Raw genomic sequence first — 13,668 nt, 5'->3', positions numbered from 1 at the left:
GTGGGGAGATCAAAGTGGAATGAAAAGGCAGAGATGGGGCTTGGAAGCAAGATCAGGACCAGATGTGTTTCCAATATTCATATCACTTTTAGGCCACGTGGAGACCGAGGTTCATCAAATTAATGTGGCTGAGCATTCCAGCCATATCCTGAACTGGAGCCGTGTGATGTGTCCAATCCTAGCCCAGAATGGTGGCAGGAGCTGCTGCTGACAGTTTGCAAACCAATGACATTCACATGCAAGACACAGGAGAGCCCTCCAAGAAAGCCCCTCCTTATTGGAATGCAGAGGCATAACATGGAATTTTTTAGGGATAACTTTGAATCCAGCCATGGTTGATTTAAAACGAAGTCATTCACAAACTGGGTGCTTTAAATAAATTTTAGGAACAAATTGCTCCCATCACACTTTCACAAATGGCTGAGAACATTCATTCAACCAATTGTCTATCTACTGTGTACAGAGACCTAGACAGACATAAATAAACCCTGTTCTCCCAGAGGACAAGATGGATATTCAATAAATGAGAAGACAGATTGATATTCAAGAAATACCCATATAAATATATAATTAAAAATTGCTATGAGTACTATGAATGAAAAAGTAAAGAGTTCAGTAAGATTTAAAATAGAAAGCTGATTTAAATGACATATGGAGGTAGGTAAAAGAACAATTGAACAGTTTTCAAAAGAAGTAACATGTACTGTTAAACCTGGAAGATGAAAAGAATGGGGTAAAGATTATTCTAGTCAGAAGGGACAGCTTGCAGGAATCTCAAAAGTAGGACAAAGGTGTGCTGTGTTTAGTTCAAAGAAATGAAAGGCTGTTTCATCAATTGAAAATCAATAAACTTCAATCTGTTTCCTAAAAGAAATGAAAGGCTAAACTGTCTGGGTCGTGATTCTAGGAGGACTGGGGTATAGGACAAGCTGGGGAGATAGGTGGCCTTTATCAAGCTGGACAGGACCATAGGTGGCCTTTATCCTAAAAGCAACACGGAGGCAATGAGTCGTTTCCAGCAGAGAAGTGAACTGAGCTGTATTTGGAAAGGTTTGCTCTGCCAGCAGAGTGGAGAATGGACTAAGCCAAAGCCAAGGAGGGAAGCAGGAAGACCAGTTAGGCTGTTACTGCATAGCTGAGCCTAGAGGTAATGGTGATCAAAACTTGAGAAATGGCAGTAGAGACAAACAGACAAATACAAGATACATTTTAGAAGCAAGTTTGCTTTGACTTATTGTTGAGTTGTACCAGGAAGTTTCACAAGGGAAAGTGGCATCAGGCATCACTTTCATTTTAAGCTAGAGTTACTACATAGATGGTGATGTCCATCTAGCATTTCCTGAGGTGGAGAAACATTCTGTGGGAAAGATCAACGTTTGGACGTGAGAAATTCAAGACACTTGTCAGACATCCAAATTGAAAGGCCTGGTGAGCAGTTAGATGAAAAGACCTGGAGCCTAAAGGAAAGAACTGGGAAGGATATATAAATCTGGTAGCTTGAGCTCATAGATAGTATTTAGATCCTGGACTGAATGATATTATGAATTGAATGATATACCAGAGAAAAGTATAGAGTTATATATATATATATATATATATATATATATATATATATATATATATATATAAATCCTATCTAATAAAAGAGTAATGTGCAAATTGACCGTACCTCCGCTACACCCACAAGCCACGCCCACAAGCCAATCAGGAGCAAATATGCAAATAAACCCAACCAAGATGGCTGCGGCCACAGAGAGCAGGAGGGAGGCTTGGGTTTCCCTGGTGATGGAGGAAGCCAAGCTTTCCGCCTGCCCTTGCCGGCAGGCCTCCACTCCAGGCTACAAAGTTTCAATTATAGACGATAAATCCCAACAAAAATGGCGGCAGCCATGGAGCTGGAGATAGCAGGAGGCTAGGGTTGCCCCTGGCGATGAAGGAAGCCAAGCTTCTGCAGCCCTGGCCTGCCTTGGCCTCTGCTTAAGGCTGCAAAGTTTCAATTATAGAAGATAAATAAATCCCAACAGAAATGGTTGCCACCACGGAGCGAGCAGAAGGCTGGGTTCCGCTCTAGGCTACAAAGTTTCAATTGTAGAAGATAAATAAATCCCAGATACCAGGGCCTCTGCTTGGGTCACCGGGGGGAGGGGGGGTGGGGAGGCCGTGGCCGGCCTACAAACCACCACAGGCCCCTCGCCCAGGCTGCCCCATGCCCCAAGGGAACCCCCACCCTGATCCAGGACACCCTTCAGGGCAAACCAGCTGGCCCCCACCCATGCACCAGACCTCTATCCTATCTAATAAAAGAGTAATATGCAGATTGACCATTACTCCAACACACAAGATGGCTGCCCCCATGTGGTCAAAGATCCTGCCCCCATGTGGACACAAGATGGCCAGCAGGGGAGGGCAGTTGGGAGGACCAGGCCTGCAAGGGAGGGCAGTTAGGGGCGATCAAGCCTGTAGGGGAGGGCACTTAGGGGTGACCAGGCCAGCAGAGGAGGGAAGTTGGGGGTGACTGGGCCTGCAGGGAAGGGCAGTTGGGAGGGACCCAGGCCTGCAGGGGAGAACAGTTGGGGGGTACCAGGCCTGCAGGGGAGGGCAGTTAGGGGCAAACAGACTGGCAGGGGAGCAGTTAGGCATCAATCAGGCTGGCAGGAGAGTGGTTACGGGGTGATCAGGCTGGCAGGCAGAAGTGGTTAGGGGCAATCAGGAAGGCAGGCAGGCGAGCAGTTGGGAGCCAGCAGTCCTGGATTGTGAGAGGTATGTCCGGTGGGATCGGGCCTAAACGGGCAGTCGGACATCCCTCGAGGGGTCCCAGATTGGAGAGGGTGCAGGCTGGGCTGAGGGACACCCCCCCCCCAGGCACGAATTTCGTGCACCGGGCCTCTAGTATATATATATATGTGTGTGTGTGTGTGTGTGTGTGTGTGTGTGTGTATATATATATATATATATATATATACAGAGAGAGAGAGAGAGAGAGAGAGAGAGAGAGAGAGAGAAGAAGAAGAAGAAGAAGAAGAAAATGTAAGAAAAAAAAGTGGTTTTCTATGGACAGAGTGGCCAAGTGCTAAATGTTACTAAGGTCAGGAAGTTAGGTGAAGATGAAAGAGCTCCTACTGATTGCTGAAATACGATAATCTTTGGTGGCATTAGCAGTTTGAATAGAGAGGTCAAAATGAAAGCCAAATTGGAGAGGATAAAAGAATAATTGGGGACAAGGAAGTGAAAATTTGTGTAGGTAACTTTTGATAAATTTGATTGTGAAGAAGATTAGAAAGATAGGGCTGGAAAAAAATCAGAAATGTCAGCAATAGGATTTTGAGGTGTGTGTGTGTGTTATTTTTATTTTTTTAAATATATTTTTATTGATTTCATAGAGGAATGGAAAGGGGGAGAGATAAAGACATCAATGATGAGAGTCATTAATTGTCTGCCTCCTGCATGCCCCACACTGGGGATCGAGCCCGCAACCCCGTATGTGTCCTGCCCTGACCGGGAATCCTCCTGGTTCATAGGGAATTGAACCATGACCTCCTATGGCGTGGTTCATAGGTTGACGCTCAACCACTGAGCCACGCCAGCTGAGCTGTGTGTGTGTTTATAATTGGATATATTGGCATGTTTGCTAAAGAATTCAGTAGTAGCCCAGTTAAACAGCCTCTTTTCCTGACCAGTTAATAATAGCCTGGTCAAAATGCAGACCAGGCAAAAAGTCTGCCTTGGGTGTAAACAGTTCAGCAGAGAGAATAAAGACCTAAATATCTCAGATTCTGCATCTAGTATCTCAGAAGGCAGTTCTAAACCCTAAGTGGGTACAACTACATTCATTAAAAACTAATTCTTTGGCACCCATATGATACCCAATCTTCAGTTACCTGAATCCTTATATTACTTTGATTTTCATCCTAAGAAACTGAACCAGAAGGACACAGTTATTTTAATATAGTTCTTTTTTCAGTCCTCCACAATATACACTAGTATTTGTGGTCAGATTTTTTTGATTGAAGAACATTAATAAGACCATCCACAGCCAAGGCAATTATTCCCAAGGAAGGACTAAAATCCTCCCTCCCCAACCTCCCACTTACCCACTTCGACATCAACTTGACATTTCCTAGGAATTTTGCCAAACGTTCCCATCAGGGATCACCTAATAGCAAGCTATGACAAAGATTCCTAGCCCTGGTTCTACTCAGCCCCGATTCTGCATTATTTTGCCTCTACTGTGTTTAGATTTATTGCTAGGCACCACTTCTTTGTCATAATGAATGTGGTAGCAGAAAATAGATACCATACACATCCAGGTGATTCTGCCATGGGAACCTCAGTCTTCCTACATTGTAGGGCTTTTAAGCAGTAATCTAAAGTTCACCTGACCTACAAGCCTTTGATTTGGAGGATCCAGAGTCTTTAATTATTGACTGTTTTTATTATCATATTGTTATTGACACAAAACACCTTGCAGCCACACAAGCAAACTGTAATGCAACAAGGTCAGCATAACTCTGTGAATACAAAACCTGAACTGGATTCAGGAATAGAATTCTATTTCTAGCCTTACCCTTGACTCACACTATACATGACCTTGGAGGAGTTACCATGCCTCAGATTTTTCATCTGTAAAATATCTACTTCCTACCTTGGAGGATTAATTTGATAATATCTGTAAAGTACTTTGAGGTCTTTGAGGAAGGACACTGCAGCATTATCACATGTCATTCTTATTAGAATGATGTCAATGTATATGAATAGAAAGTGTGAACAGTAGTCTAAGGAGTGAGCTTTGAGTAATATTGGCTTAAAATAAATCAGATATAGCTGTGTCAGTGCTGAAAATGTGAATGACTCTAAAAGACTGTGTTAACTAACCCTACTTATTTCTGGTTGTGCTTCAATCTCACTTTGAATGTTAACTCTAAACCGCTAACCTGTTTCTTTCCCTTTATTCACTTTTCCCACCTACCATTGCATGCCATGCAGGGTCAGTTTTGTGCATGACACCCGCTACCAGTATTGGTAGGTTTCAACCTTTTTTATTTGTCTTTTATATTATGTATAATACTTCACTTGCTTGAAATTTATTTCAGAGATGGTAGAAATGTTTTAGGAAATGGTAGATCTGAAGGCTTATTTGGCTTTAGAGTTAATGTATAGGTTTGTTAAATGTACTTGTATATTTTTAAAAAATGACTGTTTTAATGTGACTAGAACAACCACTGTGCTAGGACAACCACTACAAAACATAAAACCACAAGTATGAGTCTGCTTTTAAATTATCTGTATTTTGTTTTTCTTTATAGCTTATATGGTTTAGCAAAAGAAAAAAAAAAGCTTAATCAGAGAGGCAGGCTGATTTCATCAATGTTTTAAAGTTTCATGGTGGTGTGCCTTTATCTCCTCTTTGCTGTGTGTTAGAATTATCAGAGTTTCCCAGAAGTATTTATTTTTTAAAAATTATAAATGGATGTATTTTTAAAACAAATATCTGGCCTGCCTTGCTTATTATTCTTTTTAATTTTAAGTGTTGATTTATTTGCAATGAATATTTGTACTTTAGCATTCCCTTAGTATATTTATCTTAATAGTATATAGTTATCCCCATACATCCCAATGTCTTGGTACAAAAGTCTGTCTTTAGGACATATGCATCAGTTCCATTTAGAGTAAAGAAAAGTAAGCCTTGGCAAAACTTGTCTGGCTATTTCACAGTAACTGTTAAAATTTACCTCAAGGCCATGATGTTTGCTCTATAGTCTATTGACTCATATAAACCACAATCCCCAGTAATTTCAGTTCAAACAAGCAGCCCCAAATTGACCAAAAACAATTTTTGTCAACTTAATCACAAATTATGAAGAATATCATATCCCAAATTAGGCCTACATATTGTATCTTTGATATTTTAGAATTATGATTAACAATGAATATTATATACTCTTACTTAACTGGATATTACATTTCACGTGTTTAGAAGCAACCTTTATTACAAACACTATAGACTCTGAATTGGGAATGATCTATTGTTAGAAGTAAAATGTTTGTAAATACATCAACCAAAGTAATCTGCTTTGGCCTTTCTGGGAATCACTGATTATGTTTTAAAACTTCCTTTAATTGTACTTGTAATAAGCTATTTTCCCTTTTTTATTTCTCTCCCATGCTTCCTTGCTTTGCATTGTGATTGCATGCCATCTGCTGGTTTAACCCATGATGGCTTGCTGCTCTGATATTCACCATGCCAAAATACCACTTCTATTACCATAATGCTACACCCTCCTGTTCATTGCTCCCATGGTTCCCCTCCTGAAAGTACCCATGATGCACAGCGCTACGTCAGCCACTGTCTCTGCAGCAACAACTCCTGCAACAAGTGTCCCCTTCGCAGCAACAGCCACAGCCAATCAGGTTTGCTCCTTTTAAAGCTTTCTTTCACAAATCCCAAACTCTAAATGAGTGCTGATATTTAAAAAAAAAATTCTCGGTGAGAATTTTTTTTTCATGTTTATCCATCAAATTTTATTTTTTTAATTAGTTTATAGCAAGCATTTATGGACAGGTTGCACTTATTTAGAGTTAACATTTACTGCAAATAATGATGTAGCTATGTTTTGTGTTGCACTGTTTGTTTTCGTACCTAATATTGTGTAATTAACCTGACAGGCTTAAATTCCTTTTAGTACAGCATTATGTATCCAGTGATTTGTGAATCGCCACAGAGAAATTACAAAAGCTCTCCCACAGGTGCTTCAAAACTGGCTAATTTTGATTCATTTCATTCAGACCCTATCTGTCTGTTACGGAGGAAAACAATTCTCCTCTTAGAAAAGTCTCCCCTTTTTCCGTAGTTTCAAATTTGAGGTCTGAATGATTCTTGTTAACATTTCACCTTGGCCATATGTGTTTCCAAACTCACTTGGTTCCCACTTTACAATCTGTTCAGATACTCACATAAGAGCCAAACTATTGGAAGAAGAGGACTCAGAGGCACTGAGTTCACAAAGGCTGGATATAACTGTTTCGGGACGTTTAACTCTGTTGGTTTAATGCATGTGCCAATAAGACATGGATGTACTATTTCTCAGTGAGGGCCAGTTGGCTACTTCCCACTCCCTAGTCATAGGTTGACTGTAATCCTGACCACAGCAAACAAGTGCTCCTGGTTTGGGGATGCACAGGAGGATGAGTCAGCATAAACTCTTGCCTGGCCTAGAAAAACACTTTACTGTGCATGTCCGCCCTTCAGAGAAGAGCGTTTTGGTTTTGGTTTTAGTTTAGTTTTATTTTGTTTTTTTGGGGGGGAGGGGTTTGTTTGTTTGTTTTTAGTTTTTTGGGTTTTTTTTAGATAAAATCAATGTACTGACAAAAGATGAAAAGAGATCTAGGAGTAGGCTGCAGGGGAGGTTCAAGCTAATGAGAAAAACTAGAAAAACTTGTGTCAGGGCATAAATGGCAGATTTCAAAATGCATTTTGCAGGTGGGAAGGGCTGATTCACACTTCTTTCCGTGTTCAAGTGAATAAGTGATTCCAGGGCTATAGGTTTCATCACTAAAAAGATAGGTGTGAATGCACTTCAATGAAGGGATAAAAATAAAATCCATGACAGCTCTTAATGTGCTCTACACATTGTGACAAAGCAGGAAAGAATGAAGGAGGGAGTAGAGGCCATGTGGGCACTCAGAGGCTAATATAAACTATTGACAGCTCTTCATCTTTTTACTTACCACCTCAAAAATACCAACTGACCTCTAAAGAATTTTAAATCAGCTTCAAAACAGATATAACAAAGAGAAATAAATAAGTTTCTTAGCTGGGAAGATTTTTTTAAATGATAGGATGGGAGCCAGGAGAGGCAGTTTTCATTATTAGATTCAGAGCATCTCTTTTCACTTGCTCATTCTTAATAGGAGAGCTAGATACCAGTTTCTTTTATGTGTAAGCCCTGCCTTCTTAAACCATGTTTTTGTGAGTTTTTACAGAATTTTTTTTACAAAGTCCTTTCATATGAAAATAAGTTGGAAGTATAATAGAGTAGCATTGGCTATAATAGAGTAGTATGGAATTTTACCTATACTTTATGGCAAGTTAAGCACCTCTAATACAGAAAGATCTTTCTTAGGAATGGAAAGGTTAGTCAAGATAAATAAATAATTTTGAGTTTTAGGATAAATTACTTTATTATGATAAATACTTGATCGTGTACCATAAATATTTTTCCAGCCAATTAATTAATTAATTATATGTATACAACCATTCCTTTGAGTGATTATATACATATCTGAAGGTTTATTTATGTGTGTAGGGAGATGGGGTAAAAAGTATGAAATATTCAGAAGCTAAAATATATCATTTCACAGCAGAGCGTAATTGGTAAAGAAACTAACAAGTTTAATTTCAATTAAGTCAAAAGAAATATCATTAAAAGAGATCCTGACAGTAGCTTCAAGAATCCCAGAGTCTATGTTTTGTAGTGTTGAATGTAATAGTTGCTGGATTGCACTTCAGTGATGATGGGAAATCCTGTAGCAGCTCTTGATGAAGTTCTGCTTGCACATGGAAACCACAGGAAAAGAAATAGTAGTAAACATAAACTTTCAGATAGGATATTCTGTTTGTATTTTCAACAAGTTTCAAAGAACCAAGCAGCTACCGAAGAACTTGGAAATTCTGTTTAGTGCCCAAGAATTCAGAATTCAGAGATTGTTGATGACTGTGAAGTGACAAGTTTATCCCCTTGATATTTCACCCTTTAAACTCTAAATGAATCATATTTATGTGAATTATATGTGATTTAAATGAAATGAATCTCAGTTTCCTCATCTGTGAAAAGAAGATTAGAACTATATCTCCTTGAAATCCCTCCCAGCTCTAAGATTCAATAAACCTATGGTTCCTTCCCTGTTTTGCTAGGCCCAAGTAGGAGATTATAAAGGTAAACACAACCAGAACAGAAAGTGGTACTGACTCAGAGTTCAGTGGATGATAAGCCTTCTGCCTTCTTTTCCTTCATTGAGAGATCTGTCTTTAACACAAAATGTGGAAGAATTTTGACAGTTTTTCAATTCATTTGATCAATTTAGACTGTCAGTTCAAATAGTTCAAATCTCATAGGTATTTGTAATTAGACACAAGTCATTCACAGAAGAAAGAAGATAGACCAAAACATCCCATGGCAGATCCTCCAGTTCAGTGTTTCTTTACATGTTACCCCTGGTGAGTCAAGATGAACAAGCGATAAATCTATAAACTCTTATCTCAGGGCTTAATCAAAGTGCCAGCGATAAAAGTTTTAATTGAACTTAGACTTGTAGTTTGGAATTACATGAAGACAAAATCCAAATACTTCTAGGAAATATAAAATAAATTTTTGGTTATTTACCTGCGAGTAGATATGTAAACAAAAATACAGTAAGCAAATTTATTAACAGCTATTTCCTATTAGTAAATTAAGATCTTTGGGCTTTCATGTACAAATTATACCTAATAATAATAATAACAGTATTATTATTATTATTATTATTTACAAACTACTTATTATGTAAAAGATATTCTAAGTGGTCTCTCTCACTTAATATATATGATATGTCATATCATATATTTTATATTAAATGAGAGAGGATACTTATATATAGATACACTCAATTCTTACAATAGTCTTATAAGTATGGTTATCATCATTCCCATTTTGTAGATGGTAAAACTGAAACAAAGTTTAACTACCTTAGGCAAAGATAAACAGCTAATAAATGGTCTTGGAATTTAATCCCAGGCAGTTTGTCTCCTGAGGTCTTGCCGTTAACCACCATGCTCCACTGCCTCTCTCTATAATTTTAAATACACAGAAGTCACTTCTTCCACAAATAAAACTGTCTTTTAAATGAGACCCAATAGCAGTTGCTAGATGAGAAAATGGGAGGAATCTTGCTAATGCAGCTCAACTAAAGATGAATCCTAAACTGGGAGATGAACTGAATTTGAGCATAGCTTCAAGCTAGTTATGTAATAGCCAGGTCATGTTTAAAAACCATATAGTAGATATATATTAACTATAAGTTTATAGCCATTTAGTAATATTCAGTGTAATACTAGAACCAATGAGTAGATTGGAAATTATGAATAATTTCTATACAAATAAGATAAGTAAAAAAATAAAATACAAAGTAAAAAAAAGTCATTCATCTTAGTGAAACCAAGTTCATGGGCATATTTTGTGAATCACTGTCCTAGACTTTACTCCTAGCTTCTGCCAATCATCTCACAAATAGCTTGGTAACAAGGGAAATCAGAATTGAAAAGGAGAATACCATTTAAATCGGCCAATTTAAGCCTACTAGCAGATGGTCAGAATGTACAACTCCATAGATGCCTATATTGAAAGAAATTTAATCTCAGAGTGTACACTAAAAGAGGTAGAGATAAACAGCTTAGTAACTGGATTACCTAGTTTTTCATATTCTAAAACATTTTATTTAATAAAATGAGAGTATAGATTTGAATTCCTATAACTTGAATTATTATAGTACCCTATGCTGTTATTGCTTTATTATTTTTATTTCAAAGCTACAATCTATTTCAAAAGAGGAATTTCCAAATAAATATGTGTTAAGTCTTAGTTTCTTCATCTATACACAGGATTATTCCGTTTACTGAATCACATCCTGGAATGCCCAATTAAAATACAATTTATATCCTGGCTCTTTCCCTGAACCCCAGCAACTAGATGTACTTTTCCTGAATACACGAGATGTAATTCCTCTGAATTAATCAAGGACCTTGCCTGCATGTTCCTTAAAGCATCATCACTAGATAGAAATAATGACCAGCACAAAGGTGGGAAAGTGTAAAGTTTAGCAGAGAAGAACTAACATTAGATTGGTCAGAGCTTCAGTTTGCAGGAGTGAGTGCCTACAACGTAGGTTTGATTCACATTGTGCAGGATTAAGTGCCAGGTTAAAGGGTTTGGCCCTTGAAGAATTTTCAAACAGGATAGAACTCTAGGACGAATGAGAAGATGGATTCTAGGCGGGAGAATCTGTGGAGACCATTGAGAGGTTTTCACAAGAGCCTAAACTGGAACTGGGGCAGCTGGAAGGTGACCTACTTTGTCTTGCCTTTGCCCGTGACATAGGGAGAGTTACTTTTAGCCACAGAGAAACAGAAAAACTATTTCATACTATGGCAAAACATGTTCAAACAAATGTCACACGACAAAAAGAAATGTGGGCTGACATGAAAGATTAACCACAGGACATTGCCTCTGTAGGACCTGAACTGAATGCCTTCAAGAACAGCAGCTGGGTGGACTCAATGGTCAAATGCCTCCAGTGTGCTTACCCTAACATGTGGCTCCCATCTCCATGCCTAAATGAGACTTCAGAGCCACAGAAGCTCAAAGACCTCCAGGCCTTTGAGCAAAAGGAGGAGTCCCTTCAGATTTGGTGCAAATATATATTGCCCAGGTTAGAGCTATGTGGACAGTGGGAGCAACTATTCATCTGATTCATTCTGGGTCATGAGTCCATGCTACGAAGAAAAATTCTTACACATTACATATTAGGATTTTTTGTTATGCATTTAAAGTTGGTGTGATCAAATTATATTTCTGGCAATATGTTAACCAATAATCACATCTTCAAAAAGTGGCGATTCCTCTTTAAAATGATGACCTGAAGGTCACATCTTCTGAACCCCCCCCCCCAAAGATTAAATCCATTTAACAGAAAGTTGGCCTTAGGAAGAGCTTTGTGAAAATTCATTAATAATATATTATACACCCACAACCCTTTATTTCCTGGAAAATTTGACAAGTCAGAAAATCCCATTTTCCAGATATGCCTGATACAAATTCACTATAATACATTTCAACAATATCTTATCAGAAATATGAAATAATTACATGCAACCAGATTCATATATTATGCTTTGTCTCGCCTGTTACAAATAACTAGACAGGGAAGAGGAAAGCAAATAATGAGATTTTACTTATTTCTCACATATAAATGTGAATACAACTTCAAAGCTATTTGTGTATACAGATTCTTGGGTATGTAAGTTAGCCTATACTAACCAAGAAATCTAGAAGATAAGGTCATGTTTCACCCAAACTCTCATCTCAAAGAGTTGTATAAAACATCTATTATTCACAGCCATCTGTCGGAACTATATTCAGACAAATGTAGGAGGCATTAAACACCCCCATATCCACCATTTGACCAATTTGGAGCCTGTTTCTTCACAAGAAAAATCATGGTTCTGCAAAGCCCCCATGTGGGAGGACTCGACTCCTGTCAGGTACCTCTCCTGAAATACTCAGTAACGTGGCAGGCCTCTGTGTGTGGATGATCAAACTGAAGACTCCTTTCTTGGTTTGCTGGTTCCTGGAAACAGATTATAGAACATGGCTGGGCCCCAAGTATGTTACACTCCAGAAAGGCCGAGACAGCAAGTGTCAGATCCAACCTTTATGAATTGGTCTCGGGCTGAGACAGCTATCTAGCATTCCACTGCTATAGCTGTTTAGCCACCTATAATGTAACATTTTGCTGATATTCCAACTGTAGAAGGGGTTCTGTTTCAGTAATGGATCTGGTTGTTTTAAATGAGGCAGAATTGCCACATCAAATATTTTGTGGAGAGAGGTAGAAGTGTGTGTGTGTGTGTGTAGAGGGAGAGAAAGAAAGAGGAGGAGAAAGAGAGGGGGAGGGAGGAGCCTGCTGTGTCTCGTCAAAAAAAAAAAACTATAAAAATTACAGTATTTGCATTCAGTTATTAGTTCAAGCTTCTTGGCAATTTGAGTCTAAATTCCATGGTGCAGTATGGCGAGAGCACTGGAATCCAGACTTTCTAGTGTGGTCAAAATTTTTTAGAGGAGAGGTGGGAGGGGTCTTCTGTCTTAGGTGGACTGGGCTCTATGAGAGCGATATAGAGGCAGGTTACTTTTTCTCTTCAAGAAAGCAGAAAGTAAGAAGACAATAGACCTTTTATTTTCCTGCCTCAGAAGCAGCTGCTTTGCAGGTCTGCCATGAGGTTAAATTAATAAATGTATTTGCAGATTCTCTAAGGAAAGGCTAAGTTATATAAGTGTTGTAATCTAGTACATTTTCATTTCCCATGAATAATTTACACCTCCTGGTGAGACACTTGGGTAGAATGCTTTTGTATATAGCACCTAAAGACATAATATCAGTTCCAATTTCGTGCAGCTGAAGAGAAAATGTCAAGGGTTCTTCTGTGGAGCTGTACTGCCTGGTGGATTGTCCTACTTGGTGTGCTTCAAATCCCATCCTCTTTTGCATTTTGATGGAATTTGGGGGAATCTTTTGAGATTGAAAAGTCGTATTCCCTATAGTATTTTGACATTTGTTGATGGTAATGAAATCAGGCTCAGGTTTTCTAATTTGAGATTTCCTCTTTTGAGCAGATGGAATATATAGCTCATTGTATATGTGTGTGTTTATTTCCTGCTCTAGAGGAAAGAGAGACTTGCTGCAATGCAGGAATTCAGACCCACTGCCAAGAGGTGAAAGATGAAAGGGGTCTCATTTCAAAGTTGCTCAAACAGAGTAAAATTCTGGTTCATATGCATTTTCCTCCCTAAGTTCTGCCACTACTACCTGCCTTCTCACACTTGCTCCTGTGTGTTTGGGGAAGTTGCCAGTCTTTCAGTG

At 38.6% G+C, this 13,668-nt stretch overlaps 1 protein-coding gene across 8 annotated transcripts in view; it reads left to right on the top strand.

The window, feature by feature from the left end:
• Positions 1-13,668, top strand: part of MBNL2 (muscleblind like splicing regulator 2) — a 162,981-nt gene that overhangs the window by 131,388 nt on the left and 17,925 nt on the right. For 2 of the 8 annotated variants that reach the window (XM_080661701.1, XM_080661697.1), the window contains 2 exons: positions 4,984-5,019; positions 6,314-6,408. The exons of 2 other annotated variants lie outside the window; for them this stretch is intronic. In XM_080661701.1, coding sequence (XP_080517827.1) covers positions 4,984-5,019; positions 6,314-6,408 — 131 coding nt within the window. The remainder of the gene's footprint in view (positions 1-4,983; positions 5,020-6,313; positions 6,409-13,668) is intronic. 4 more of the 8 variants (XM_080661703.1, XM_080661700.1, XM_080661699.1 and 1 more) reach the window with 2 other exon arrangements.

This window comes from Plecotus auritus, assembly GCF_963455305.1.
Source record: "Plecotus auritus genome assembly, chromosome: 3".
In the NCBI taxonomy this organism is placed as follows: domain Eukaryota; kingdom Metazoa; phylum Chordata; class Mammalia; order Chiroptera; family Vespertilionidae; genus Plecotus; species Plecotus auritus.
This window is presented reverse-complemented; position numbering and strand designations above follow the sequence as displayed.